Here is a 27906-nt window from a genome sequence, read left to right as displayed (position 1 = left end):
ATGGCCTAGCTTTACAGGATGGCGTTGAAGAAGCAGGTTCCACATATGTGAGTTAGAACATACCCAGTGAAGATGTGTCGGGATGCTCAGCTACCTTTTAAATCCGCAACTGAGGTGCTAAGAAGGGGGCAGATGTGTTGGTCAGCTTGGTCCTGAAGGACAAGGCAGGGGTTGGTCTGGGAGTGTGTGTGTGCATCTGGGCTGGGTCCCCAGGCTGTGGCTTCCTGGCCATAGCCACCCAGATCCAGGCTCTTGAGCCCCTATAATTACCAGGGTAGAAAGCTGCCAAGCACTGGATGGGAAATACTCCCACAGGGAGCCAATGCCGAGGCCACCACACAAGGACCAGTTTTCTGAGAGGGACTGGCTGAGGGCAGTATGGTACATCCCTTTAGATCTCTAGGGCCTGCTTTTCCAGGTATCCACCTCATTTCAGAGAAAAGAACACTGAAAGGTCAGTTATCTGGGCTGGGGCTGCATCCTGCCCCACTTTGGTCAAGGATGACCCATATGATATGTATGGAGTACCTACCATGTGCAGACTCTGTTCTAAACATTTCAAATGGATTAACCTGCTCAAGCCTCCTAATAGTCATGGGAAGCAAAATCAAGTCATAAAAATGGAAACTACCTCAGAGAAGTTAAGTAGCTTTCCTAAGGTCACACAGTAGGGAAGGTAGAAAAGCTAGGATTTAAACCCAGATGGTCTGACCCTGGAGTCCATGCTTCTGAGAATTCCGCTAAGCTGACCGCTGCTTCAGGAGAGGCTAAGGCAGGTGAATGTGGCTTGGGGGACAGGTTTGAGTACCACATGGACTGTTCTGGATAACTAAGCAAGAGGAGCCTTCAAGGTCACTCTGTCTTGGCCTTGTATCTGAGGCTGCCTAAGGCATGGAGGGCTCCCAAGGGCAGTGTGGCCTTTTTCTTTTCCTTCTTGGGGGGTGGGGATGCTCGTAGAGCAGGTTGGGTTTAAAGGGGTACACCACCGCACCCAGCAATGTGGCCTTTTCTTACATTTGGCCTTTTGAGGACTCTGGCGTCAACAGGATGGGATTAGCTGGAGGAGGCCTGGCATCCTGGGTTAGGGGTTGGTCTCTTGGAGCTACTGACCATGATGGGCTTCACCAGGAGCCTCTCTGGCACAGCTGGAATATGAGTAGGGCTAGAGGGTGTCCAACTCTAGGGTCCTCTGAGGGTCACAGGCTGCACCTCACCAAGAGCCTCAGAGGCAGAAAGGATACTCTCTTGGATGGGACCTTGGTTCTGGACTTGGGAGGATAAAGTGGATCTTAACAGGTGGTACTGGACATCCCCGGAAGGGGCACAGGGGCAGTACTGGCTGTGAAGTGGGTAGTCACAGGGGCTTCTCATTTGCCTGGCCAGTGGCTTCTGGACAGTGTGTTTATAGATTCTTGGTCCTGGACAGTCAACCTGGAGCTTGTATGTGCTAGGCAAGTGCTCTGTCGCTGAGCCACACCCTCAGCCCTCTTTGTACTTTTTTTTTAGACGGTGTCTCTCCCTGGCTGTAGACTAGGCTGGCTTCAAACTCAGAGATCCACCTGCCTGTCTGCCTCTCGAGTGCTGAGATTAAAGGCATTAACCAGCATGCCTGGCTCTCCTTTTACTTTTATTTTGAGACACTGTCTAAGTTTCTGGGTTGGCTTTAAACTTTTAATCTTCCTGCCCCAGCCTCCCAAGTAAGTGGGCTTACAGGTATATACTGCCAGGCCTGGTGAGGGAGGCACCCTCTCTAAAAGTGACTAAAAGTCTTGGGCAGGTTTGTGGCCAGCCTAGTTCCTCCCTTCTGTCTATTTATTCAGGAAAGAAATGGGGGTCCAGAGAAGTGAGTGGCCACAACTAGAGCTTAGTGCTCTGTGTGTGTGTATGTGTGTGTGCATGTGTGTGTACATGCATGCCAAGTCAGGTCAGATCACAGAAGTCTTAAGTGCTGGACACCTAAGCTTTATCCAGGCAGCAATGGAGAACCTCAGAAGGCTCTGAGCAGCCAGGGACAGCAATACTCTCAGAGCTGGACCTGGCACATGGTGAGCACTCTTCACCTTGCTCTTGTCTGTTGTAGTATCACCCAGCCAGAGGCTGAGTCAGCAGGTCTCGAGGAAGTTGTGGGTGATTCTGAGGCACGGCCAGAGCTGACCTCCACCAGGCTGCAGCAGCAGCCTCTTGAGTCCAGGAATAGCCTTGAGGGTTCTAGAGCCTTATTCACCTGGAACCTAGTCAGCGATTGCTAAATGCTGGTGAGGTCTGGCTGCAGGAGCGGTGAACAGGGGCAAGCAAGGGCTAGACGCAGGGAATCTGCCGGCTAGGCTGAGGATCTCGGGGCTTGTTCATGGGATTGAGGATGGTAAGAAGGACTACAGGTGACTGCCACGGAAGCCTGGGTGTTGTTCAGCGGTGCTGCTTAGGGATGGAGTCAGCTGGCAGCTGTGGAAAGAGAAGCTGGGAAGCTGAAGGATGAGAGGAGAGTCTGGGGTAAGTCACTCCGGGTTGTCCACCCTGAGTGAGGACACAATTTGGAGAGCAGAACTCTATTTTTGTCTTGTTTTGTTTGGAGGTCACATGTAGCCCAGGCTGGCCTTGAACTTGCGATATAGCCGAAGATATCTTGAACTTCTGATCCTCCTGTCTCTTTACCTCTTGAATGATGGACTAGAGGCATCATGCACCACCACACTTAGTATATGAGGTGGTGGGAATCAGAATCGGAGCAGTGAGTGCTAGGCAGGCAGTCTAGCAATTGAGCCACATTCCCAGACCCATGGAGGGGTGGCATTTCAAGAGCTGCTGCTGTGAAGGAGGTACCAGATAGAGGCTGACAGATGCAGGATCCTATGAGGAAAGGAGAGCCTTCCCTCAGAGATTTGTGAGGGGTATGATGGCTGTGAATGGATTTGAGAATTCAGGGATTCTGCTATTCCAGAGTATGTGTCCTTGGGGATAGAGACCCTGTGGCCCTTGTGAATGTGGGTGGGGTGGCTTCCTGGAGAGGCTGGCCTCAGGCTAGAATAGGTGGGAACCATACTGGGGTGGGAACCCCACCTTGTCCCCTCCCTGGCTGGAACTGGTGGGCCAGGGGGCCGGGCTTGGCCTGAGCTGTGGGAAGCTGCTCCTGGGCCTGAGGCCCATCCTGTGACCCAGCAAACCTCAGCCTCCAGGAAAGAGTCAATGTAAGGCTGTGGTAGAAAAGAGAGGATGTATGTGCCTGCGCCAGGCTGGAGCCCAGAGGAAAATGTGAGCCAGCTATGAGCTGCTGTGACACATGCTTCCCATGCCAGTGGCTATCGGGATCCTGTTCTCCTGCCTCTCCCCAGGCCGGAAAGACAGAAAATGACCTAGAAAGGCTCCGAGGGGCCTGACCTCTTTTGATGCTCTGCAACAAGGTTACTCGGGCCTTCTACCCATAGCTTTAGGGCAGGTGGCAGAGGGGACTCCAAACTTCCTGTACCCTGGCTTCTAAACGTCCCTAGAGTTCCTGGGGACCTTGGATGCCTGTCTGCGTGTGGAGAATGGAGAAGTCAGGGAAAGCTTCCTGGAAGCAGAGGCAAATGTCAAGCTGGAAAACCACCGGGTAGGGAGTGACTAGCTGGAAGGTTTTACAGGTTTTGATACAACTTCCTTCCCTGAAAGAGGGCTCTCGCCGGGCGGTGGTGGCGCACGCCTTTAATCCCAGCACTCGGGAGGCAGAGCCAGGCGGATCTCTGTGAGTTCGAGGCCAGCCTGGGCTACCAAGTGAGTTCCAGGAAAAGGCGCAAAGCTACACAGAGAAACCCTGTCTCGAAAAACCAAAAAAAGAAAAAGAAAGAGGGCTCTCATAACTTTAGACCCAGGCCCTTCCTTTGGTGGTGGGCAGACAGCCACAGACTCAGGATGGGTGGTGGGGGGAAGGTGGGGGCAGGGCAGTTCATTCTCCCATTCCCTCCTGATACCCATCCTTTATCTACCCAGCTCTGAGGCTGTCCTTGTTATAGGCTCCCCATGGCCTATGCCCTACCCATGACCACCTATCAATCTATATCCATCCTGCCCCTTACTGTCCCTGGGGACCAGCTCTGTGCTGGGCCCTGAGCTAGGGGATAAATATGAAGCAGGAAAAGGCAGGGCAGAGGACAGCAAGAGAGCCTCTTTACTTTTCACCAAAATCATTGGAATTTTCTTCGAAAGGATTAGCATATTCGGCATGCTAATGAGTTGGCTGGCGGTCCTGCCCCCAGGGAGCCTCAGTATAGGGGCTGGTCACTGAAGGCAAGGTTGGAAAGCTGGGACAGAAGAGGGAGGAGCCGGGGACTGAGCTGATTACCACTGGTCAAGGGTTCAATGAATCAGGCCTATCTAACAAGGCCTCCACAAAAATCCCAAACGACTGGAGAGCAGGGGTGCTGGAAGGTTCCTGCAAGGTGATGTTTTAGGAGGTGAGGAGGCCCATGCCCCTCCCCACATGTCTCAACGCAGGCTTTGTTCTATGTGTACTCTGAAATCTTTGTCATAGACGTGTGTGTGTGTGTGTGTGTGTGTGTGTGTGTGTGTGTGTGTGGTGTGTGCTTGAGCGCACGTGTTCCCCCTGAGTTCTATGAGCTGTGCTAGCAAATGAATTGAACTTGAGGGGTTGTGGGAACCCCACAGGACAGCCTGGGGTTTATGACGGGCACCTGCCATGGGGAGCAGCCTTGGGACTGAGTCTTCACCCTGGGGAGTCTGATGCCTCCTTTGGTGGACACTGTCAGAGCTGAAGTGACCGGTTCCCCCTTTGTGTCTGCTGCAGCCGCCAGGGCTTGTGTGCTCTGTGGAGACCCCCTGCCTTGACCTTTGCTCACAGAAGCTATCTGTTATGAGAGTCCATTGACAGAAACAAAGCTTGTTTTTTTTTCCCTTCCGTATTTCAAGACCTGATTTCAAAGCTCATGTCCAGAGCCTGAGGTGGTGTGTGACAGTGGCTTCCTCCCCCTTACCCTTGGTTTAGTCATGTGCAGAATGGAGGTGGCAACTCGAACACCAGGCGCGTGTGTTCAGATTTGCCCTGAGAGCCTCTCAATACCAGAACTTACCAGGAAGCAATTACTAATGGCATTAGCTCCCAGTCACAGTGGGTCCCCAGAGTACCCCTACGACCCGTGTGGTGTGTCTTCCCCACTGAACAAACTCATCCTGACCCATCCTTGGGGTCAGCACTACTATCAGGATGGACCAAGAGACACTGGGCAGTGACTGACTGAGCCTGACAGAAGAGGGAGAAATAGGGAAGACTGCTTAGAAGAGGCGGCGTGGGAGCCAATCTTGAAGGAGGGCAGCGATCGGTAGAGTGAGCCAAGGCCAGGCTGGAGAAGAGGCGTTTGGAGTGTGGAAGCAGGCATTGGATAGTGTGAGAGGTGGGGCTGTCATCCAGGAAATGGGACAGGAGGGCAGGGTTGGCAGAGCTGTGGACCTGTTGTCTGTGACCTGAGGAAGGGCTTGTACACTGTGGATTCACAGGTGACAGTGACTGAGAGAGAGGAGGCGTGGTTCAGGAGGGATGGGCTAGGGCCTGCGAGGTGAGTGTGGACAGTTCCCCAAGGTTGAGCCCATTGGCATTGCCTCTTGGCCTCTGAGGCTGGTCAGGGCTTCTCTGGTCCTGCATAGTGACTCTGTCCGTCTGCAGGCCTAGCTCCTACTATGCAGCTTTGTGGCAGGGGCATTGCCCCATTAGACCTTGGTTATTAAGTCATTAGCTAGACCTCACACTGCCTCTTCATTAGCGTAATTATGGAGAATCCACTCAGGGAATTAGAGAGGAAGATGCTTTCTCCCGACTGTCAGGCTGCCAGCTACCAGCCAGGCCTGGCCCTATAGCCGGCGAGATCCCTCAGCTTCCCAGAAGGGCCTGAAGAGGGACAATGACATTTGGTGCCCCCACTCCATCTGTCATACTAGACTCAGACACAGTGCTCAGCAGTCCCTGACTCCTCCTTCCATGTTGGTGACTTTGAGCTTATGGTTCAATCTCCTGTGCCTCAGTTTCTTCACCTGTCCAGTGGGATAACAGTGCGGTCTCACAGGGCTGTATGGTATTTCACACCCAGCAACACAAACCGCCAGTCACCAGTAATGCTGTTATTGTCAGAGAAAGCTCCAGGGTCCCCAAGGGCCTCTGCTCCCCGTGTGGGCAGCTCTTGAAGGCAGGGCGTCGTCTCTTCCTCTTCTCTCTCTAACCCCTTCTCTGTGGTAAAGAACTGTGGCCTGGTGGTCCTTCTGTCCACAGAGATAAGCCCAGTGGGGCCCTGGGCTAAGCTACTGGGGCTGCTGACTCTGGAGACTTGACTAAGAGCTACAGAAGTGATCTGGGGTCTGTAGTGCAGCTGTGGCTTTGTCTATCAGCAGTGGATGATTTGTAGGTTTTCTTTAGCTTCTGTTGACGGTCAGAGCCCTAGTGGAGAGCAAAGGTGGTAGACGGGGGTGGGGGGGGGGGGGGGGGGGTGGGGGGGTGAGGTGAGGGGATGGGGCTGGGTGGGGAGCAGTCATGGCCTCTAGGACCTGTTTCCCTGAGGCCTGCTTTCTGTGTCTGGGAATTGGAGTCCTGGTCATGAGGGCAGCTGGCATGAGTGGAGTGTGTGTGTGTGTGTGTGTGTGTGTGTGTGTGTGTGTGTGTGCGTGCGCGCGTGTGTGTGTGCGTGCGCGCGCGTGCGTGCATGTGTGTGAATGTTGCCTTAAGCCACTTGGTCCTCGTTTCTAGTCACCGGTTGTCTCCACAACTGGCTGTGGCTGCACTTTGCTCTTTAGCTGGGGACTTTGTGAATGGCAGAGAACAGGACCCAGGCCTATGGTTCAGGTCCTGCTCTCTCACCCAGGGTGGAGCACAGGCAAGGCAGAGGTCAGTCGTATGGGGTAACCACAGGAGAGCCTTGCTCTGCTTTTATACTTCAGGCTCCTGCCATGGCTGATGAGTGGATCTCATGCCCAGGCTGAGCATGGAAAGTAGAGGAGGGGGGGCTGGCACCCCAAGCTTCCCAGTGGTCTGGATAGCCTAGGCAAAGTGGAGGTCACATCAGGGCAGGAATGTGGGAGATGGGCCAGGCTGATCTGAGACCGGGGCAGCTAATGGGAATACCCTTGCATTAGACGTTGCAGTAAGCACCCTCTGTCTCCCCTCCAGGTGTTCTTCTGGACATCCAGCAGCACTTTGGGGTCAAGGACCGGGGCGCCGGCTTGCTGCAGTCAGGTAAGGCCTATTCTTACCTCACTATCTGCCCAGGGGGAGCAGCTCTGCTCAGCCTTCATTCTCTTGGTCTCTTCTGTCCTCAAATCAGAACGAGGGTAGGCATTGCAGCAAAGTCCCACTATTGCCTTCCACCATGGGCCCTGTCCTTCTAAGGCCCAGCTTCTTTTCTTGTAAAACAAAATGCACGCACCTATCCCAAGTGGGTGTAGAGACAACGGAAAGCACAGGGTCGGAGCCGAAGCCCACCAAGGGGACCCTTCTTGGGGTTCTAAGATGTCAGCGGTACCCAGTGTCTTGGCCCGCTTGGTAAAAGGGGAGCCAGTGATGTGGGTGATGCCAGCGGAGCCTCAGTCCCTGTTCCCGTCACTGCACCTCCCTCCACGCCTTCATTCTGATCCATTTAGGAATTACCTCTTGAATGACAAGGGATGCCACCACCTGTCAGCTTCTGAGGGACCCTGAGGTCCTGGGTCCTGTCTAGGCTTGGCCTGAGGGTTCCTGCCTCTCTTTCCTAGGATCCCGGCCTCCCCATGGGCCATCAGAGGCAGGACCTAAGGTCTTCTGGGCTGTGGCAAATACAACAGAGGCTACAGGGGAAGCCACTGTGCAGCTGCCCTAGCCTCTCAGTTTCCCGTCTGGAGACAGAGACCATGTCTCCCTCTTCCTTGCCCTACCCTTCAGGGGCCTGTAGGGTCTGTACTCTTGGCTCCCTGGCCTAGCTTTGGCTATTACCATCATGGCCTAAGCTGGCTCTTGAAGGTCTGCTGGAAACTCAGTCCAGTATGGGATCCCAGGATGTCTGGTCTTGACTGGCCTCCAACCTTGTAATGACTCCAGCCTGTCTCTGGGCCTGGAGTTCATCTGGCTGTGAACCCTAGGCAGGCTGGTGTGTGGGAGAGCTCTCTCTGGTTTTGCATTCCAGCCCATGAACCCTTCCCCAGTCTAGCTGTTCTGGGAGGGTGGGGGTGGAGGGAATCTGCCTTGGAACCTGCCTGACCTGTCTAGGTGGCATTCCGTATGCACAATGGCCCCTAGAGCTCCCTGAATGACACTGCTATGGCACGCAGTACCTGCCCAGGCCCCTCAGAGAGCACCCAGCTCCTTGTCCCTGAGCAAAGATCCTGGATAGGGTCTCTGGCTCAGAGAGAGATCTATTTACTGGCTGTAGGACTCCTTCTTAACAAGTGACACTTAACTAAGGAGGGGCAAGGCTGTGTGGTCTCATGTCCACATAGTGGTCAGAATTCTACCCCAACAGCTGTGGCCTCCACCCAAGCCATGAGCCCAGGCCTTTCTTTCTGCTTCCTGGCCTCCCTGGCTGGGCCGTCCTGCTCTGTGCACAGTGGTCACCCAGAGGAAGGGGTCCTGGCCAGTGGTGGTATGGGAAGAGTACACTGCACAGCTTTCCTAGACCCTGGCCCCTACCACACATGGTCCCTGAGTCCCCAGGAACCTGGATGAACCTTATCCCTCTGGTCCTAGCCTTGCTGGTGATCTGGAGGGAGGTTGTATGCCAGCTTCCTTCAACTACCCTGAGTGTGGTCAGTCCTACCTGACCTCTCGGGGGGATGGGAGGTACCAGTTCCAGAGAATGTAGGAGGTCAGGCCCTGATTCCTTCAGCAAGTACCTTCCAGGTTGGATTCTCTCTTCATAAGAGGGCGCATGGTTCCCTACTGATCTCCAGGGACCTGGCTGGAAGTGGACAGGTCCCCCACAAATATGGTCTCCTTTGATTGTTCCAGAACCCTATGGGCTCCCTTTGCCAAGTTCTCTTGCTGGTGAAAGAGGTGGGCCAAGGGAGGGGAGCAACTTGCTGAGTGAGGGCTTGTGGCAGAGGGACCCTGCCTCTGCATGCTGCTGCCCTCTTGGCTCTTGGAGTTTGAGTGTCTGGCATCCCAGTGTCCCCACAGATGAGAACTCCCAGCCTTCTCAGAGTCTCGTGAGTCCTTGCCCCACGGCCTTCACCCTGATGTTTACTGTGATGCAGCTGGGATGGCTCCCTGCAGTGTCCTCACCCTGTTGGCCATTTCAGCTAAGAAGCTGGGCAAGCTCAACCAGGATGTGACTCAGTGGGCACCAGAGCAAGGCACCTAATTGGCCTGTGCCCCGGGCACCTGTCTCTCCGCTGAGCCTGATAAGGTCGGAGCTGGTGGAGGGCGCCAGTGAAGTGTTACTGCTTGCCTGGATCAAAGGGCCAGGGCTGAGAACAGTTTATTTGTGGGCTCCAAGGGCTTTGGGGCTGGGAGGATTGTGAGGAGATAGAGGGTTTGGTTTGGGCCTGCCCTTCCTGTTAGCCCCTGGGAAGGGGTCCACTGTCAGCATCCCCTTGTACAGTGCTGCAGGCTCAGCCTGGCTTCCGTGGCAGCCCACAGTAGAACTCTAGCCATCGGGGGAGCCTCCATAGCTCACCCCGGAAGCGATAGCAGCTACTGAAGCTGTTGCTTGGCATGCCCTGGGCTGGGTGTTGTTCACGCTCAGACCCTTCTAGCAAGCAGAGTCCCCACCGTCAGTGGTCGCAGAAAATGCCGTTCAGTTACGGCTCAGGTCCAGGGTTCAGTGTGGAGCCTGGAGAGAGACGGCTGAGTGTGCGCCTAGCTGTGGCTGGTGGCGGGTGGGAAAGGCTTCCCAGAAGAGGGAATATTTCAGCGGGGCTTTTTCATTCATGGGAAAGGACATCTGGTCAGTTTGTCAGTAGATGTCAGAGCCCCATCTCTCCCTCCACCCCTGCTCCCACCCCCACACACCTCGCTCTCCTAGCTGGGAGAAATATGCAGAGAAAACCCGTTTAAATTACATAGCTGTACTTGAAAGCTAACAGGGAATTCCCAGGTGCCAGAAGCAAAGAGCTGCCGTCAAAAGCTGGACTGGGAGATGGAGCTGCGGCCATGTGCTTCAGAGCACCAGGGGCAGTTGTATGTGCTGGGCCCTTGGCAGTGTTCGGAACGACATTTTCACAAAAATTTCAAACGTGCGCAAAAGCAGACTAGCACCACGGGCCTCCCCCATGTGCTGGTTCTGTAGCTTCCTAGGTGCGTTGCTGGTCATCTTCCAGGCTGGGGAAGGCGTTTGTACCCGAAGCTCAGGCCACTGCTGGCTTGGGCTTCCAGGGTCACGAGGCTGACTCAGTTTTCCCTCAGAACTCAGGCAGGCTCCTGATCCCAAGCTTGTCTAGGCTGGCCGACGGCTCGGCTGGTCGTGTTCCCATTCCAGGCAGATGTTTCCTGCCTGCCTCTGACTCTCTGCAGAGAGCCTGCTGCCAGCCCTGGCACCCTCGGGCCTGCTGCTTACTCCTTTTTCCGTGGAAGCCATCTGTTTCCAGGGACCCCAGCAAAAGCAAATCCAAGGGACTCTTTAGGGAAGCCTTCATGATGTCGAGACGGCGTGGACACAAGTGACAGCCCTCCCTGAAGACAAATCCACATCCAAAACGAACAGTGCCTGATGATCTAGATGATCAATTCCCAGGCCGTCTGGTGTCTGATCACACCAGGATTAAAAAAAAAAAAATGAATAGCACACACAGTAGGGCAGAGAATGTGATGAGTATGTGATGTAATGGAGTGCTTGCCTCACAGGTTCAAGGCCTTAGGCTCCATCGTCAGCACCAGGGGAAAAAAATAGAGGCCACAGGCAACTCATCTTTGTGAGAAGCAGGTCCTGGAAACAGCTTGAAGAACTGCAGAGAATAGCCTAGTTTTTAAAGGATTGTAGAAATAGGTATAATTAGCTAGGCGTGGTAGCTCACACCTGACATCCCCAAGCTGAGGCAAGGGGATTACTATGAGTTTAGGACTAGCCTGGGCTACAGAACAAATTCCAGGATAGCCTGAGCTAGAGTGAGACCCTGTCTCAAAAAAAAAAAAAAAAAAAAAGCCCTAGGAATGCTTAGTTTTAAAGTTCAAAGGAAGTCATGATATATATAAAAAGAATAGCAAATGCCAGGCAGTGGTGGTGGCACACACCTTTAATTCCAGCCCTCAGGAGGCAGAGGCAGGTGGATCATTGTGAGTTCGAGGCCAGCCTGCTCTACAAAGTGAGTTCCAGGACAGCCAGGGCTGTTTCACAGAGAAATCCTGTCTTGGAAAAAAAAAAAAAAAAAAAGAATAGCATCATTGAAAAGAGAACAGGAAGATGTTTAAAATACCTGAAACTACTAGAAGTTAAAAAAAAAAAATTTGGTGTAAAATAAGGTGACAATTAGATACATTGATGAGTCTAGTTGAAGAGAAAATAAACAAATTAGAAAATAGATCTGAGGGAATCAGTGTCCATGCAACACAGGGAAGGGACAGTGGGTGTGATGGTTGTTTGTGATGTCACCTGGCCTTTGTGACCTGAAATTGGTCAGCGTGAGCTGCGGTATGGGGAGAATGGAGGAAGAGGAGGCAGAAGAATCAGTAGGACATTCCTGTGAAGGGCTTGAAGACTGGGCTAAGGTTCCTGGCTTTGTCTTGAAGCAATAGGGAGAAGGCAGGCGTGAGAGCAGGGCAGTCCCTGAAGCTGTATGCATCAACGTGTTCACACTGTTGCCTAGTGCAGGAATGGATGGCAGAGGAGGCTTGAGTTTGTGGGGCCACAGGAAGTGCCAGGATGGGGTAGGGTTAGAGGAAGAGATGGTTCAGACTGAAACCAGACAGTGTCTTGCTCCTTTTCCATCTTGATCAGCCCAGCAACATGCTCTGCTTCAGCAGACTTAAGTTCCACAGGCAAAGCTGAGCAGCCCCACGGCCACTGTTCCAGGGCCTGATGTCCAAAGGAGGCCCAAGAAGCCACCCACCTGTGGCTGGAGAGGCCAGCGCCGGCTTTCTGTCCAGAGTGGAGTGTAAAGAGAGCAATGGTGGATTCTTCCTGCCTGAGGGGCTGAATGTGGAGGGATCCCAGATGCCACCAGAGGAGCCATGTGTGCCCTGTGTCTACCCCATCCATCGGCTAGGGTGGCCTGGGTTGTGCCTGAATGGCAGAGGCTGCCCACATCTGTCTGAGTCTCCTCCCTGCCCACAGGATGTGGAGGGTTGTGTGTCTTCTTGAAATAGCAGCCAACTGGAATTTGGACTTGGGAAACATAGCCCTGGTTCAGCCAGGCCAGGCAGGGGCAGGAGGTAGACTCCACAGCCACAGTGACTCCCCTGGCAACCACCTTGCCATCTCCTACTCTGATGCCACTTTCTCTGGTCAGGCAGGCCCCACGTATAGCGAGAGTGGCATCTCCTACCATAGATAGGGCTGTGGTTGTCATGCAGATCCCCTGTGAGGCTTGCTCCCACCTTCTAGATGTTAGCACATGAGCTCTGTGTCAGCCACAGGAAATAGATGACACCTCAGACATGTCATTCAGCCACCCATCTGTCTTGTTTTTCTTTTGTGGTACTGGTGATCAAACCCAGGACCTAGCACTTACTAGGTAAGTGCTCTGCCACTGAGCTATGTCCTAAGCACTTTTCATTTTACTTTGAAACAAAGTCTTGCTATGTATCCCAGACTGGCCTTGAACCTACCATGTACCTCAAATTGGTCTCAAGCATGCAATCCTCCTGCTTCAGTCTCTTGAGTGCTAGGGTTACATGCATCATCCATGATGCCTGGCACCCCTCTCCCAGGCTCCCTTCCATTTTTCCTGATGGCCTTGAGCCAGCTCTGTGAAGGAGAGAGAGTGTGGCTTGGCGCCTGAGTTCTGATACTGAGCTAGACTCCTCCCATCAACAGTAGCCCCGGTACCCTGCCCCCTCTGCCTGGCTCCTTGCCCTACAGCTCCATTGTCCCAGACCTGTGGGCTCAGCAAGCGTGAGCTGAGTGAGGTCTTCCCCACACCCTGGCCACAGGATGTCCTCGTGTATGCGGGAACTGCCGGGAAAGCCACTCTGCCTATATTGAGGTTGGGGGCGGGGCAGCCAGTCTGGTCTGAAAGCTCTCCTCCCACAAAGACCATGGGGCAGGAGTGGAAGGCACCGGAAGCTTCTAGCTGTTGCTGGTCTTTATTTCCAGCAGAGCAGCCTGATGGCTTTGTAAGCCTCTCAGTGCCCATTGTTCCCAAGGGACATAGTTCACTGTCCAGGCCTTTGCCTGGGCTGTTCCTCCCGTCCCTATCCTGACAGTGTGCAAGGCCTGCCGCTGGCCAGTGATGCTCCTGAGGGCTAGGAGGAGTCTGAGGGATGAGGCTTCAAAGATGACCCGGCACATTCCTGACCCTGGATTCCTTTGTTCCTATGGGGAAGGCACTGAGGTCCCAGCTTGCTATGTTATTCAGGGTGTGTTCCTCTACCCCTTGGAGCCTCAGTGGCCCCAGCAGTTATGTGGGTACAGAAAAGTAGGGCTCAAGTTTTTTGATGGAGTGGAGGAGTTTGGGGGAGTGGCAGGCTGGACTGGCAGGTGGGAACAGGTGCACTGCTTACAGAAGCCTACCAGCCCTGGTGTTCCTGCCCACTGCATGAGCAAAAAGTCAGGGTGGGAGAGCCAGAAGGCTGGCCTGTTGATGACAGTGTGGTATGACCAAGGCCTGGGTGCCTGCTTCAGGTTCCTCCAGTCATCCAGTGGGAGAGTTTCCAAGCATTCCTCCTCACAGAGGTGGGGTGGGGTCATGCTATGGCTCAGAATGCAAGCCCAGTCCTGGTGTCTAGGGACCTGTCTCCCTCCATACCCTTCTCAGACTACAGCCTGACCCATCTCCTGCTGTCCCAGTACACCATGAACATTCTCTGACCTCAGGGTCGTCTGTGGGGACCATCTTCTTCCTAGTCCAGCAGCAAGTGATGTAATTTAGAGCAAGGGCTTTAAAGACGGGTAAACTGAGATTTAATTCTGGCTCAGCCACACACTTGCCATGTGACATAACTTCTTTTAGCCGGGTTGTCTCCTCTGTAAAATGAAGTTTTAGCAAGAATTTGACTGAGATAACGAATGTATATGCCAAGAGTATATCCAGGGCCTGGCCTGTAATAAGTGATCCATCATTGACAACTGCAGGCTTATTGACAACAATAAGCATTATACTTCATTAACCATCACACAATATGATTAGAAGACTTAAAATTTACATAATAGATAAGGTTTATATATAGAGAGACGTATATATGTGATACACACATATAAAGTGTTTTATATATATATACACATATACATGTATATATATGTATATGTGTATGTATATGTATATGTATATGTATAAAGTGTCATCCTCATGGTGAACTCCTAGGCATGTTTTATTACCTGCTTTGACATCACCAGGATTTGGTGCTCCCTACTGATTCCCAGGCTTTAAATACATTGAGCTGTGCATCTCCTACTCTGATTTTCTCTGCCCACTCCCCACCCAGCTCAGACAGGCATACAGAAGGCAGTTGTTCCTCTTCCCCTAAACACGTGTAAGCCCCTTTGCGACTAAGCTTTTCCTTGTCCACATCCTGATCTGATCTTGGGTAGGTCTTGGAGAGGCGGGCCTAACAAGAAAGCATTCTTTCTGTAGATGTAAGGAAATAATGTTGGCCCTGGCTAATGTAAACAGAGCCTTGTTGACCCAGCCGGGCAGGGCGTGAAGCGCCTTCCCCCGCACTGCCTCATCCAATACTCAAGCCACCCAGAGCAGCAGCTATTTTTATCTTCATTTTACAGATGAGGAAGTTGGCGTGGAGAGCTGGCTCAGACTGGCTCATGAGAGCCGATTGTTAAATTTTTAGGAATTGTGTGAGCTGCTTGTTAGACACAGCCATTGTTCAGAACTAAATTATATAAACTTACAACTGAGTGATTTGTATTAAAAGAAGCTGATAAATGCTCAGGAGTCATCACTTCCTAATTACTTTCCTACATCAGGCTATTATCAGTGTGCTTGAGGTAAACTCCTTTTAACTGAATGGGAAAAGCCTGTGATTGGGAAGGTACTGAGTGCTGAGCTTTATGTCTCTTTGGTGGCTTGGCCTCAGCTAGGTGGGAGTGTTTATACTATGGAGATGCACAATCTCCAGGCATCATGGACCCCCTCCTCTGACCCTTTTTAGAGAACCTGTCTTTGCACATTTACCAACACACCAATGAAGCGGGGACACAGATGTGACCTGGCGAAGGGTCCTAGCTCAGAAGATGCAGAGCTGGGCTTGAACCCTGGACAGGATGTCTTTGAGGCTGATGGACTGATTCTGCTCAAAGCCTAAGTTACAGACCTGAATTACCAGGTCCTCTGTCCTGTGTTTTCAAGTCCAGCAGTGAGAAGGATCCTTCATGTTCCTCTACACAGCCCCTTTGCCTTGCTCACGGCCCTCCTCTTTCCATTCCTCCTCCCTCTTAAATGCTGCCTCCCCAGGGGCTGCTAAGCCATGCACACAGGAGCCCAGCAGGCAGAGGCCAGTGTTGTCTGGCCATCTGCCTGCTGGCAATGGGACTGCCTTCCTTGAGACAGGGGCTGCCTTGCTGTGTGGTTGGCCTCTACCGGCCTCACCTGAGTCTCTTTATCTCACCTGGCATGCCAAGCCCCTCCCACCGCCACCAACAGTGGCATTCTCTCCAAGTCCCACTTGACTCTCTACCATGCTATTGTCCTGGCAGAACAAGACCAGGTCATTAGTTCTTTGCTCTGCACCCTCCTGCCTTCCCCATGGAGGAGCCCACTCCATCTGGCCTCTCAACCTTGTCCTTTTGTGGCAGACACTCTGGCCCCTTTCCTGCCCCTCAGACATGCTAAGTGCACTCCCGCCTGCTCCAGTATTCCTGTAAACGTTTCCTTGTCTCCCACAGGCCTTTGCTGAGGCGAAACTTCCCAGACTCTAATCTCCTGTCCGTGCCCTTTGATCCTCCCTAGTATTCCTCACCCTCTTACACAGCTTATTAATTATTACGGCTATTGTGTTATTGTGTGTTTTTCTTCCTTAGAATGTAAGTCCTAAGCAGGCAGGACTCTGGTGTTCATTCACCCATGAATCCCAGACACCTAACATTAGTGCATTGCAGATGCCCTCTCTTAGTTACTATTCTGTTGCTGTGGAGAGACCCAGGACCAAGGCAACTTACAACAGTGTGGTGGTTTGAATGAGGATGGCCCCCCGCAGGCTCATGGATTTGAATGTTTGGTTCCTAATTGACTGTTTAGGAAGGATTAGGAGGTGTGGTCTTGGAGGAGGTGTGTCATGGGAGTGGGCTTTGAGGTTTCAAAAGCCTACACCATCCCAGTTAGCTCCCCCTCTGCCTCCATCCTTGGGATAGGATGTAAGCTCTCAGTTACTGCTCCAGCGTCGTGGCTGCCTGCCTGCTGCCACACTCCCCATGGTGAGGGTCATGGACTCACCCTCTAAACCTGTAAGGAAGTCCTCGCTTTCCTTTATAAGTTGCCTTTGTCACAGTGTCTCTTCACAGCAATAGGACAGTAACTAAGATGTGTCCCTCCCCCTACTTTCTGAATGAATAAATGCACACATGCATGAGTGAATAAGTGAATGGCGGGGTTTCCAGTGTTCAGGATAGTCTCTGTAGCCTGCTGGGAGTGAAGGCAGCTGAGTGACCTGGCAGATGGTAAGACCTGGAGTTCCAGACTCAAGTGTGCCCTGTTTGCTGCATGACCTTAGGTATCAGATCCCCTATCCTCCCTGAATCTCTCTTTCTCTTAAGTACTTGTAAAAGTTTGTTGTTGTTGTTGTTGTTGTTTTTAATTTTATGTGTGTGAAGGTTTCTCTACATGTAGAGAAACTACATGAGTGCTTGATGGTTACAGAGGTCAGAAGAGGGCATCAGGTCCTCTGGAAGTAGAGTTACAGATGGTTGTGAGCCACCGTGTGGGTGCTGGGAACTGAGCCTGAGTCTTCTGCAAGAGCAAAAATTGCTCCTTAACCTCTGAGCCATTTCTCCGGCCCCACTCTCGAGCATAATATAGAGAGGCAGAGGTAGGAAGAACTCTGTGAGTTTGAGGCCAGCCTGGTTTTCATAGCATGCTCCATGCCAGCCAGGCCTACATAGTGAGAGCTTAAAACACTGCGTTGTCTTAAAACAATGTGGGCTGGGGATGTAGCTCAGTTGGTAGAGTGCTTGCCTAGCATACATGAGGCTCTGGGTTTGATCCCCAGTAGCACATAAACTAGGTATGGTGGTGTACACCTGTAATCCTAGAACATGGGAAATAGAGGGTGGTAGGATCCAAAGTTCAAAGTCATCCTTGGCTATGTAGCAAAGTTCTGGCCAGCGTGGGCTTTAGGAAACCTTATCTCAAAAAGTAAGCAAGCAAAACTAAATGGCAAAGCCTGAGGAACTCAGGCCCCAGGGCTAGGCGGACAAAGGTCCCATTTCGACCTGTGGAGCCTTTCCCTCTGAATCTTGACCTCATCTGTGAGGTAGGAAGCCTTGGGCTGGCACTCTGTGTGAGCCAGTATTCCACGACTCACAGAACACGGAATAAACTGGAGGGATAGAAGAGATGGAGCTCCATATCCCCTAATCCCATGCTTCCCCCCTGCCTGCTCTGTGTGCCAGGCGCTGGAGGTGTCCTCCCAGGGCTGCTTCCTCCCTCTGGATCCAGGCTCAGCTGTGGCTCATTGCACTTGGCCTTAGCCAGGACCCACACACCCTCCAGCTCTCCTCTCTTCTCTCCACAGTGTTCATCTGCAGCTTCATGGTGGCTGCCCCCATCTTCGGCTACCTGGGTGACCGATTCAATAGGAAGGTGATCCTCAGCTGTGGCATCTTCTTCTGGTCGGCCGTCACCTTCTCGAGCTCTTTCATCCCTCAGCAGGTGAGGTCCCCCATGGTTCTCCTGCTTACACCCCCCACACACACACCCCGTGTCCGATGTACAGGTCCCTTGGGGAGTGCTGGTCTGTGCTCCTGTAGACAGAGGTCTGCTCCTGAGCTTCACCCCCAAGGCAAAGCCATAGCAGCTTTCTTTGCATTCAGTTATAAACCCTGCAGACAGGGTCTCCTCTGTACTGGCCTGGACCAAAAGACTTGCAGCCCTGTGTGCCAACCTGACTATCTGAGTAGCTTGGCAGGATGTCAGGAACAGGGAATAAGTCTGCCCTAGATGTAAGGCTTCCAGTCCTTACATCTACATCCCACCCCAGTTCTCTTGCTGTGCAAACCTTACTCTCTGACTCACTCTGTTTCTGGCTCAGTTTGCTCTTTGATGACCAGTCAACTCCTTGAATCCAAGTCCCAGGAAGGCAAGAGTCAATTCAACATCAAAGTTTCTTAAGAAATACTCTCCGGGCAGTGGTGGCACACGCCTTTAATCCCAGCACTCGGGAGGCAGAGCCAGGTGGATCTCTGTGAGTTCGAAGCCAGCCTGGTCTACAGAGTGAGATCCAGGACAGGCACCAAAACTACACAGAGAAACCTGTCTCGAAAAAACAATAAACAAACAAACAAACAAGAAAGGAAATACCCTTGACTTTCACAGTCCTGGGTTTGAATATCCCAACTTTGTTGCCCACTCAGCTTTGTGACCTGGAGAAATGTGCTTCACCTCTCTGAGCCTCAGTTTCCTCCTTGTTAAAGTGGGAATAATCCTACGCTGGCTGGTCCTCTGTGAGAAACAACTGGCTGTGGAGCATGGCCAGTGTCCAGCAAATCCTCTTTTCTGTTCATTCTTCCCAAGAAGGCCTGTGTTGTCTCATGAGGGCAGTGAGCTTCTCATGGCTAGTAGTCAGCCATGTGATAGCATCTGTGGAGAGCAATGGAGGAAGAAGAACTAACTCTTCAAGAGCTTTCTGTTTGTCCCTGTCAGATGTGACAGGAGCTTCAGGCTCACAGCCTTCAAGCCATCCAAAGTGCTGAACACTGAAGAGGAACTGGCCCTTGTGGTCCATGGGTTCCAGGAAGTCTTCCTGGAGGAGGTGACACATAATCTAGCAGACATGACTGAGAAACCATGACTTATGGTGAAGCTGACACAGGCAGGGGGCCATATCCAAAGATGCAGAGATAATGGATTGTGTTGAGAGAAAGAGAAGGGTATCATGGCTGGAAAGGAAAGCAGAGACCAGGCCAAGGAAGGCCTTGAGTGCCAGGCCTGAGGCCCAGGCCTTCCTCCTGCTGCGTCACTGAGCCCTGGAAATCTGAAGGACAGGGAGGAGCCACATGCTCACTGGCAAACCAGACAGGTCTGCAGGAGCTCACTTTGCTTCAGGGAGGTGGTTCAGGTCCAAGGCAATTCCAGGCCCAGTGCAGGTGGAGCCTGATGCCCACCCTGGAAACAAAGACCAAGCTAGGAGCCTTCACAGCCCCCTGTGCCTTGCCCTGCCCCTGGCTGGGCCCCTGGGGCTTCTTATGAGATTGATGAATGAATGAGTCCAGGCCTTGATGCCTTCTGTGTTGGGGAGAAGAGATGAGCAGAGAAAAAGAGAGAAACACAGATCACTTTCAATTGTTTTGTAAACTCACGGTGATCACCATTCAAGCCCCACGGGGGCTTTTGGGGGACATTGGCAATGTGATTTTAAAGTTAATTTGGCAGAGAAAATGCTCCAAACAGCCAAGAACAATGTGAAAGATAACAGTGAATGGGGTTCACCCTATCAGTTGTCAAAACAATGGCCGTTCTGACTAAAGCAACCAAGGGACAAACTAGGCAATGATTGATCCATGAAGCAAGGCCCTAGGGAGTGGGGAGCCAGTGCTTGCTGGCTGAGGGCACATCTCTCACCAGTAGCTCCCGGGAAAAGGGTACTATGTCAACCACGGTGCAGAATAAACTACAGATGGGGAAGGGAAAAACCAAAGCAAGACTGAGAAACCTAAACTGTAAACTAACAAGAGAAGGACAACAATGCTAGGAAAATAAGCAAAGGGTTGTGAAGGCATTCCGGAGCATGACCAATGGCCAGTGAATGGAGGAAGAGATCCCTCGGCCTCCAGAGGAATCAGAGAAATGCAAAACAAAACAACAAGATACCATTTCACACCCATAGATTGGCAACAATTAAAGAGGCTGACAATACCAAGTGTTAGTACAGCTGCGGGGAGCCCGAGATGCCTAGCTGTTGGTGGGAGTGTAAATTGGTGAAGCCTCTTTGGGCATCAGAATGTCAAGATACTGTAAATCCCTGCTGTGTCCCAGCTTATGTCTGGAAGGACGCAGGCTAGAAAAAACCCAGCATGTGGACAAACAAACGTGAGGATCCCTCCTGGCATCAGGGGAGCCTGGAAAGATGACTCAGTGGTTAAGAGTACTTACTGCTCTTCCAGAGGACCCAACTGCGCTTCTCAGCTCCCATATAGGGTGGCTCTCAACCACCTATGACTCCAGTTCCAGGGGATCTAACTTCCCTCTTCTGGCCTCCCCGTACTGCACACACACACACACACACACACACACACACACACACACACACACCTACCTTCACAAACACACATGCATACACATAATTAAAAATATTTAAAAAACAAAAGGAAAAAGAGAGGCTGAAAGATGGCTCGCTGGTTAAGGGTGCTTGCCATGCAAGCATGAGACCCTGAGTTAGATCTCCAGCAACCTGTGTAAGAGCCAAGTGTGGTGGTGTGCTCCCATAACCCTGGGGCTAGGGGAGTGGGCACAGCTGGCTCCTGGGAGCTCACTGTCTAGCTGAATTGGCCGGCACCAGGTTCAGTGAGAGACCCTATTTCTAAGAATAAGATGAGAGCAATAATAGAGGAAGACACCCAGCATTAACTCCTGACCTCTCTTTGTACCTACACACACTCACGCACACACTTATTGTGTGTGCACACACAAAGAAAAGGAAAGGAGAGGAAGGGAGGGAGGGAGGGAGGGAGGGAAGGAGGGAGGAAGGAAGGGAGGGAGGGAGAAAGGAAGGAAGGAGGGAGGAAGGGAGGGAGGGAGAAAGGAACGAGGGAGGGAGGGAGGAAGGAAGGAAGGAAGGAAGGAAGGAAGGAAGGAAGGAAGGAAACCACTCAAATGACCACCACTGGGCCTGCACAGATACTCAGGGTATATTTATACTGAGTGGCTAGTAGAAGAATAAACTTGGTCAATGTCAATCATCATGCATATATCAAAAAATAACGAAGCATGTGGTGGAATAAAACAAGTGGAGCAGCCTCCTTTCTGTCCATTTTTTGCAAGCAGAGAGGACACTAAGTGTTGTTTCTTGGTACTTACGTGTGCAGCATAAGGCAGAGACAGCATTAATCTGGCAGGTGCGTGGGTGGGTGGGTGGGGACGGGGACGCCTTAGCATGCTAGAGCGCTGAAGAAGTTTGATGTCTCTCTCCAAATGGTTTCAAACATGAAATAGAAGAGGATGCTTTTATACTTTGGGGCTGGAGTAGGCTTTCTTGAACCAGGCGTGGAGGAAGAGTCAAGATTTGACAGCCTCAGATTAGACATCAGGAAGCCCATGAATGGCGAAATTGGGTAAACAAGGAGGAGAGAAAGAAGGCCGAGAGCAGTAGTGACAAAAAGGACAAGGAATCCAGCCCTGTGATGTAGAAAGTGCTAATAGAAATCTATACCAAAAAGACAAGACCACCCAATAGGAAAACAGGGGAAGGCGGTGGGCAGTTGGTCTGCAGTGAAAGAAATGCCAGGAACCAGAGTGAGAGAGACAGGGTCAGCAGCCCCTGGCACAGACAGCCAGGGGCCAGAGAGGTGGCAGGAGATGGCTGGGGAGAGACAACAGGGATGGCAGGGGATGTGGGCAAGGCTGGCCGGATGGGTGGTAAGGGTGGGGCAGGGAAACCATGGCCATGCTGGGTTCTCTGGCCCTGGGCAGCTGAGGGCCAGAGGAAGGCAGGTCCACATCAAAGGGGTCGGACCACTGGCAGCTGGCATGGCCACACCCCTTCCCCCATCGCTGGCCTTTGATGTGTGCACCAGAGAGGGACTCAGAGCCCACTAGGCAACTGTGCCCACTCCCCACACACACTAGGTCTTCAGTGTGGCCAGGTTTGGTCTGGCCTTCCTGCTTAGGGGAGGGCACAGAGCAAAGGTGACTGTTGGATTCTGAAGTGAGGCCAGAGATGCTAAGATAGCCCAAGTATATAGTCCCCAGTGCTTGTGGAGACACGGAGCCCTGTCTTCCCCCAACCTGGGAATGATCAGTTCCTTCATTTTGAGGGGTATCTCAGGGCCCTGTGTGGTGGCCTGTGGCTGTGGTCACTGCTGAGGCTAGTCCTGGGCTCCATCCTCTTCCCCTGGCCTCTGGACCCTGCCAGGGCTAGGGTGTAGTGGGATAGGGATGAGCAAGCCTGGGAATGGCGGGTCCCCCAGCATTCTCTGTCCTCCTCCGCAGTACTTCTGGCTGCTGGTCCTGTCCCGAGGGCTAGTAGGTATCGGTGAAGCCAGCTACTCCACCATAGCACCCACCATCATCGGTGACTTGTTTACCAAGAACACACGCACGCTTATGCTGTCGGTCTTCTATTTCGCCATCCCACTGGGCAGGTAAGCGTGAAGCACCTCGGTTTGCGGGAAGAGCGCCAGGGTCCCCTTGAACTCCCCAACCCTGCTTTAAGCAGACAGCGGTAGAGGACTCCTGGACCTGCTCTCCCACAGGCTAGCCGGGTGGGAGGCCACCAAGAACGTCCCACTCAGCTCAGCTGCTCGCTCTGACGTGTGTCTGTCTTCTCTGCAGTGGCCTGGGCTACATCACAGGTTCCAGCGTGAAGCAGGCAGCTGGAGACTGGCATTGGGCCCTGCGGGTAAGGCCTAGGTCCCTCCTGTTTAGGCTCCCCACTCCAGCCCTTGCCCCCAGAGAGCAGCTCACTCAGCCCAGAGGCCAGGCTTTAACTGCCAGGCTTCCTCCCTCACTAGCCTGGGCGCTGAGGTCTTATCCCTGTAGATCAGTTCAGGCTGAGGTATCAGGGGAGTTAGACAGTCCTGTCACCCACAGGGCCTCGGTCCAGGGTTGGAACCCTACCCCCAGGCCCCGGGAGTGGAGAGGATGAGGATTCTCTCACCACATCAGGAAATTCCAGGTCCACAGCACAGCTTCCTGGCTTCCAGCTCTGGCTCTGTTCTAGGGCGAGGTTGGGACAGGACCTCTGTGTGGGGGCCCTTCGGGTTTGGAATCACTTCCTGTTCTGTTGGAGGGTTGGGGCAAGTCCCCAAGGCCCCAGGACAGTGCAATCAGAGGAAACAGAGATCCCCCGTCTCTCTGAGGGGCGGAAGCTCAAGACAAAGTGTTTTTTCCTCAAAAGCAGGAAGGAAGCAGCCACCGTGGAATTGCATCATGGGGAGGAGGGTGAGCCGTAGGGTGGAGGGGTTGCATGTAGAAGAGATCCCCAGCCCACAACGCCCAGGCCTGGGGGAAGCAAGCTTCTCTTTTCTCCTGGGCTGGTGCTTGGCTCTGTGTAGAGAGAGAGGCCTAGAGCCTTGGGAATTCTGCTCTTAACATGAGGCTGGACACAGGGAAGACCCAAAGCCCATAGAGGGCCCTGTAAAGAACAGGCCACCTATCTGGCCGGTCCCTGCCTAACGTCCATGTTTGAGGGACACACCTTGGAACATTCCTAGCCCCAGGGGTTAGACAAGTTGGTATATGGCTCTCCACCCCTACAAATGAACTCTTCTACTCAAAGACATCATTCCCTATGCTTTTCATCTACCTGTCTTTCTTTTCTTATTATCCATCTACCCACTCAGCCACCCAGCCACCCATTCACCTACTTGTCCATCCGTCCATGCATGAGTGCATCTGTCTGTCTATCTGCTTGTTTTCCCATTTATCCTTCATCTGTTGAGCCATCTCTCCCTCACTTTCCTCCTTCCCCCTCCTCTCTTCCTCCCCCCCCACTTCTTGCCCCCCCCCCCACTGAAGTCTCTCAGTCTTCCTTGAACCTGTTTTCCTGCCCGGCCTTTGGTCTGGACTCTTCACTTTGAGCCCCCCAGCCCCTTCCCTGGCCTCATCCTTAGCAGCTTTGCTCAGCCTCTCTGGTACTCAGCTGGGCAAATATTAGCCTAGAAAAAGGACTTGGAGTCCAGATAAGGAACAGTTGCCCGGGCCCTCCTGTGCAGCCTAGACAGAGTCTATGTGGCATTCAAACTTCACGTTTCCTGTCCCACCAGGTGTCCCCTGTCCTGGGCATGATCACAGGAACACTCATCCTCATCCTGGTCCCAGCCACTAAGAGAGGCCATGCTGATCAGCTTGGGGGCCAGCTCAAAGCACGGACCTCATGGCTTCGAGACATGAAGGCTCTGATCCGAAAGTGAGTGCTACCGTGCCGGGTGTGGTAGGAGGAGGCCTGGTTAGAGGCCCCAAGTGGCCCGCCCACACTCACCTGCCATCTCCACAGCCTATGGGGCTGAATGGCATTCTGGCCTGAGAGTTTATTGATCCTGCATCCTGAGTCCTCACCGGGCCCGTGAAAGAGCATTTCTATCTGGGGGAGGCAGCGGACAGCAGGCTGGGAGGGAACAGGCTGACTCCCTGGCCCTGCTGTGAGGGCTGCGCCAACTCAGTGTCCCTCCCTGGATTCTTCCCAGCCGCAGTTACGTCTTTTCCTCCCTGGCCACATCTGCCGTGTCCTTCGCCACAGGGGCCCTGGGCATGTGGATTCCCCTCTATCTGCACCGTGCTCAAGTTGTACAAAAGACCGCAGAGACGTGCAACAGCCCGCCCTGCGGAGCCAAAGACAGGTAAAGCCTGGACGCCAAGGACTGGGTGCCTCCATCCCAACCACGGTCTTGTTCAAATCACACTCGACTGTCCTTTGTCCCCACAGCCTCATCTTCGGGGCCATTACCTGCTTCACTGGCTTTCTGGGAGTGGTCACAGGTGCGGGAGCCACTCGCTGGTGCCGCCTGCGGACTCAGCGCGCTGACCCACTGGTGTGTGCGGTGGGCATGCTGGGGTCTGCCATCTTCATCTGCCTCATCTTTGTGGCCGCCAAGACCAGCATTGTGGGCGCTTATGTGAGTCCTTGGGAGGTTGGGGGAGATGGGCTGGAGTTGCAGTCTGACTTGCGGGACCCTCTATCCCCACGGGGGGCGGGGGGCACATGTCCCTGCCCTGTGCCCCTCATGGTTGCTTTCCTCTTTATGAATAGATATGCATCTTTGTTGGGGAGACACTGCTGTTTTCTAACTGGGCCATCACTGCAGACATCCTCATGGTAAGCCAGGAAGTCTACAGTCCCCTTCTGCTGACTGACCCAGGCTTAAGAATTTCATTGGGGTGACTTGGGAGGGTGGGTGCAGGGTAAGCATCGCTTGTTGTTGGGAGAGGTGAACCCAGAGGCAGGGAGGGGATCAGAGATACATGGGGTCAGATCTGGGAAGGGTCTGGAAACAGGGTTGGGCAGGTAGATGTTGGGATACAGGGGCAGGGTTGTCTCCGGTTTCCGGTTTGTGGCTAAGAGAGCAGGCAGATGTTGGGGTGCAGGGGCAGGGTTGTCTCCAGTTTCAGGTTTGTGGCTGGGAGGCTGGTGGTACCAGGCTGGCACTGAGGTGGTGCTGCCTGCCAGCACTCCTCCCCCGGGAGTCGAGTGTCCTTGCATTCGGCTTTGCCAGCTCAGGCTGGGTCCCAGGCTGGGTCCCAGGCATGCCTGCCGAGTGCCTGCGGCTGGCTGGACAGACAGAGGCTGTCTTTACGGGACCAACAATGGCCTCCAGACCAGCAGGCGAGGGACAAAGGGCTGTCTGAGCAGTCTGCTTGGGCTTGTGTTCCTGGGTGGGGACAGGAGAACAGGGGAGGGGCTGTGGGCCTAGTGACTTGTAGCTCTGAGTGAAGTGGGGGTGGGGATGGCAGAGCTATGACTCCTGTGCTTGGTCCTCGAGGGACCTCCTGGTCAGGGTCAGAAGACTGCAGAGGACTGGAGATGGAATGGTAGGAGGTGGAAGGCAGGGGAATAAACTGGGTATTTATTAGCTTGGGAGCTGGTGCTTAGGCCAGGAGGCCAGAGTCTGGGGGCCTCTGTAGTCCCTCCATTTCAGAAGGCCTGCCTTGCTCCACCCTATGCCTTTCTCGAATACCTGTGTCGCCCACCAGTGCCTCTGTCCTCTACCCATGCACGCGCTGTAACCGTGGCAAGACTGAATCAAGGGTCTTTGGTGTTGGGCAGAATGCCCTCCCCTGAAAGCCCCCACCCCCAGCAGCCCCTGGGAGCTGTCTGGGTCCCAGGGAACTCATGTCCCAGTTTTACTAAGTGTCCCGGCTAAGTGACTAATTAGTGCTGGAAATGGGGCCACGCAATATGCTCCGATCCAGATCCCTCCCTGTCTCCTCACCACCAGCAGGGTACTTTGAGGATGCTGGCTGCTCCCACTGCCCACAATGACAGGTGTCATGGACAGCGTGAGGAGCTGGAGCTCAGGGCAGGGGCCACCTGGTTCTGGTTGTCCTAGTCTCGCCCATCTGTCTTCAAGTGGGGCCAGGGCCTGTTCTGTCTAGTTCAGGACGACCTGGGTCCCAGTGGCTCTTAGACTCTGGTGTCGGGTGCTTGAGTTCAAGTAGAGGCTCTTTGGGGTAGGATGCTAGTTCATATCCTCTCCACCTCAGCCAGCCTCAGCCTTGCTAAATCTTCATGGAAGGGAAGCAAGACAGGTGTTTGGCTTACAGAAAGGGAGGGCAGGAAGCCTAGAGGCTAGAATCCTACGTCCAGAGTTGCACAACTCCACACGTGATCCCTCAGAAATGAGGGTTCTCTCCAGGAGCATAGCAAGTTGAGGTCAGCCTGGGTTAAGCAGCAAGGCTCTATCTTTAAAAAAGAAAGAAAGAAAAGAAAAAGTGCCCCTGGACCTTTTAGCTCAGCTCCTCCATGCTCCAAGAGCTCTGGCCTTGGAAGACCTGTGCCAACTGGTACCGAAGTTGTTGTTCCATGGAATGCAGTGGGGAGGGAGGTGCAGATTCCCATCACTAAGTCTGGGTTCTGCCAGAACCATTGGGGTGATGGGGACTGAAGCGGTGCATGCGTGTGTGCGTGCTTCAAGGCTCCAGATAGGAGGGGCAGATGGGGAAGAGAAGAGGCCCTGTGGAGCTGACAGAAGCAGCCATGCCTACATGGTGGGTAGGGAAGTACAGGGCTGGGTGGCAGGACTATCAGTACCCAGGACAGGAAGCGGAGGCTGTGGGGTTTCAGAAGTGTCTTAGCCACAGGGATGAGCCTAGTACACAGCCTCGGCCGGCCCTTCTGGCACTGACCCTCCCTTCCTCCTGCAGTATGTGGTCATCCCCACCCGACGAGCCACGGCTGTGGCCTTGCAGAGCTTCACCTCCCATCTGCTGGGGGATGCTGGAAGCCCCTACCTCATTGGCTTTGTGAGTGGCTGAGGGTGGGGCTTGCCTGGGGGTGGGGCACAGAAGATAGCCCTGTCCTGATACCAGTACCCCAATCCCCACAGATCTCGGACCTTATCCGCCAGAGCACCAAGGACTCCCCGCTCTGGGAGTTTCTGAGCCTGGGCTATGCCCTCATGCTGTGCCCTTTTGTCGTGGTCCTGGGTGGCATGTTCTTCCTTGCCACCGCTCTCTTCTTCCTCAGCGACCGTGCCAAGGCTGAACAGCAGTGAGTAGGGGTGGGGTGGGCACGCTAGGAAGCAGGGACTGTGACAGCTCTGTTCCACAGGGCGGAGGAAACTGGGTTACTTTGTAGCCTTAGGGCTAGGTGACCTGCTGGAGGCCAGGACCAGCTCTATTAACACTTGGCTCTGAGTCTTCTCATGCCCCCAGCCAGCATATCATGGGCCCAGGCCATGGTAGCCCAGGTGGGCAGATGCCAGGCCTTTTTTGTGGGAGCTCTAGACGTGGGTTTTTCTCTGGAGTTAACAGGGTTTTAGAGCTGGGAGTCCC

The 27906-nt window shown here is 53.4% G+C and overlaps 1 protein-coding gene and 1 long non-coding RNA gene across 3 annotated transcripts in view; one reads left to right on the top strand and one right to left on the bottom strand.

The window, feature by feature from the left end:
* Positions 1-27906, top strand: part of Spns2 (sphingolipid transporter 2) — a 37889-nt gene that overhangs the window by 7794 nt on the left and 2189 nt on the right. For both annotated transcript variants that reach the window (XM_028888686.2, XM_037201446.1), the window contains exons 2-11: positions 7142-7207; positions 17777-17913; positions 22408-22559; positions 22750-22816; positions 24183-24325; positions 24603-24755; positions 24842-25031; positions 25166-25231; positions 27277-27375; positions 27459-27622. In XM_028888686.2, coding sequence (XP_028744519.1) covers positions 7142-7207; positions 17777-17913; positions 22408-22559; positions 22750-22816; positions 24183-24325; positions 24603-24755; positions 24842-25031; positions 25166-25231; positions 27277-27375; positions 27459-27622 — 1237 coding nt within the window. The remainder of the gene's footprint in view (positions 1-7141; positions 7208-17776; positions 17914-22407; positions 22560-22749; positions 22817-24182; positions 24326-24602; positions 24756-24841; positions 25032-25165; positions 25232-27276; positions 27376-27458; positions 27623-27906) is intronic.
* Positions 18509-23285, bottom strand: LOC119087033. Its single transcript, XR_005090463.1, has 2 exons — positions 23075-23285; positions 18509-18840 (listed from the first exon to the last, which is right to left on the bottom strand). It is a non-coding gene; the product is annotated as an uncharacterized LOC119087033 (long non-coding RNA).

This window comes from Peromyscus leucopus, chromosome 8b, assembly GCF_004664715.2.
Source record: "Peromyscus leucopus breed LL Stock chromosome 8b, UCI_PerLeu_2.1, whole genome shotgun sequence".
In the NCBI taxonomy this organism is placed as follows: Eukaryota; Metazoa; Chordata; class Mammalia; order Rodentia; family Cricetidae; genus Peromyscus; species Peromyscus leucopus.
Note: the sequence above shows the minus strand (reverse complement) of the source record. Positions and strands in the feature narration are given on the sequence as shown.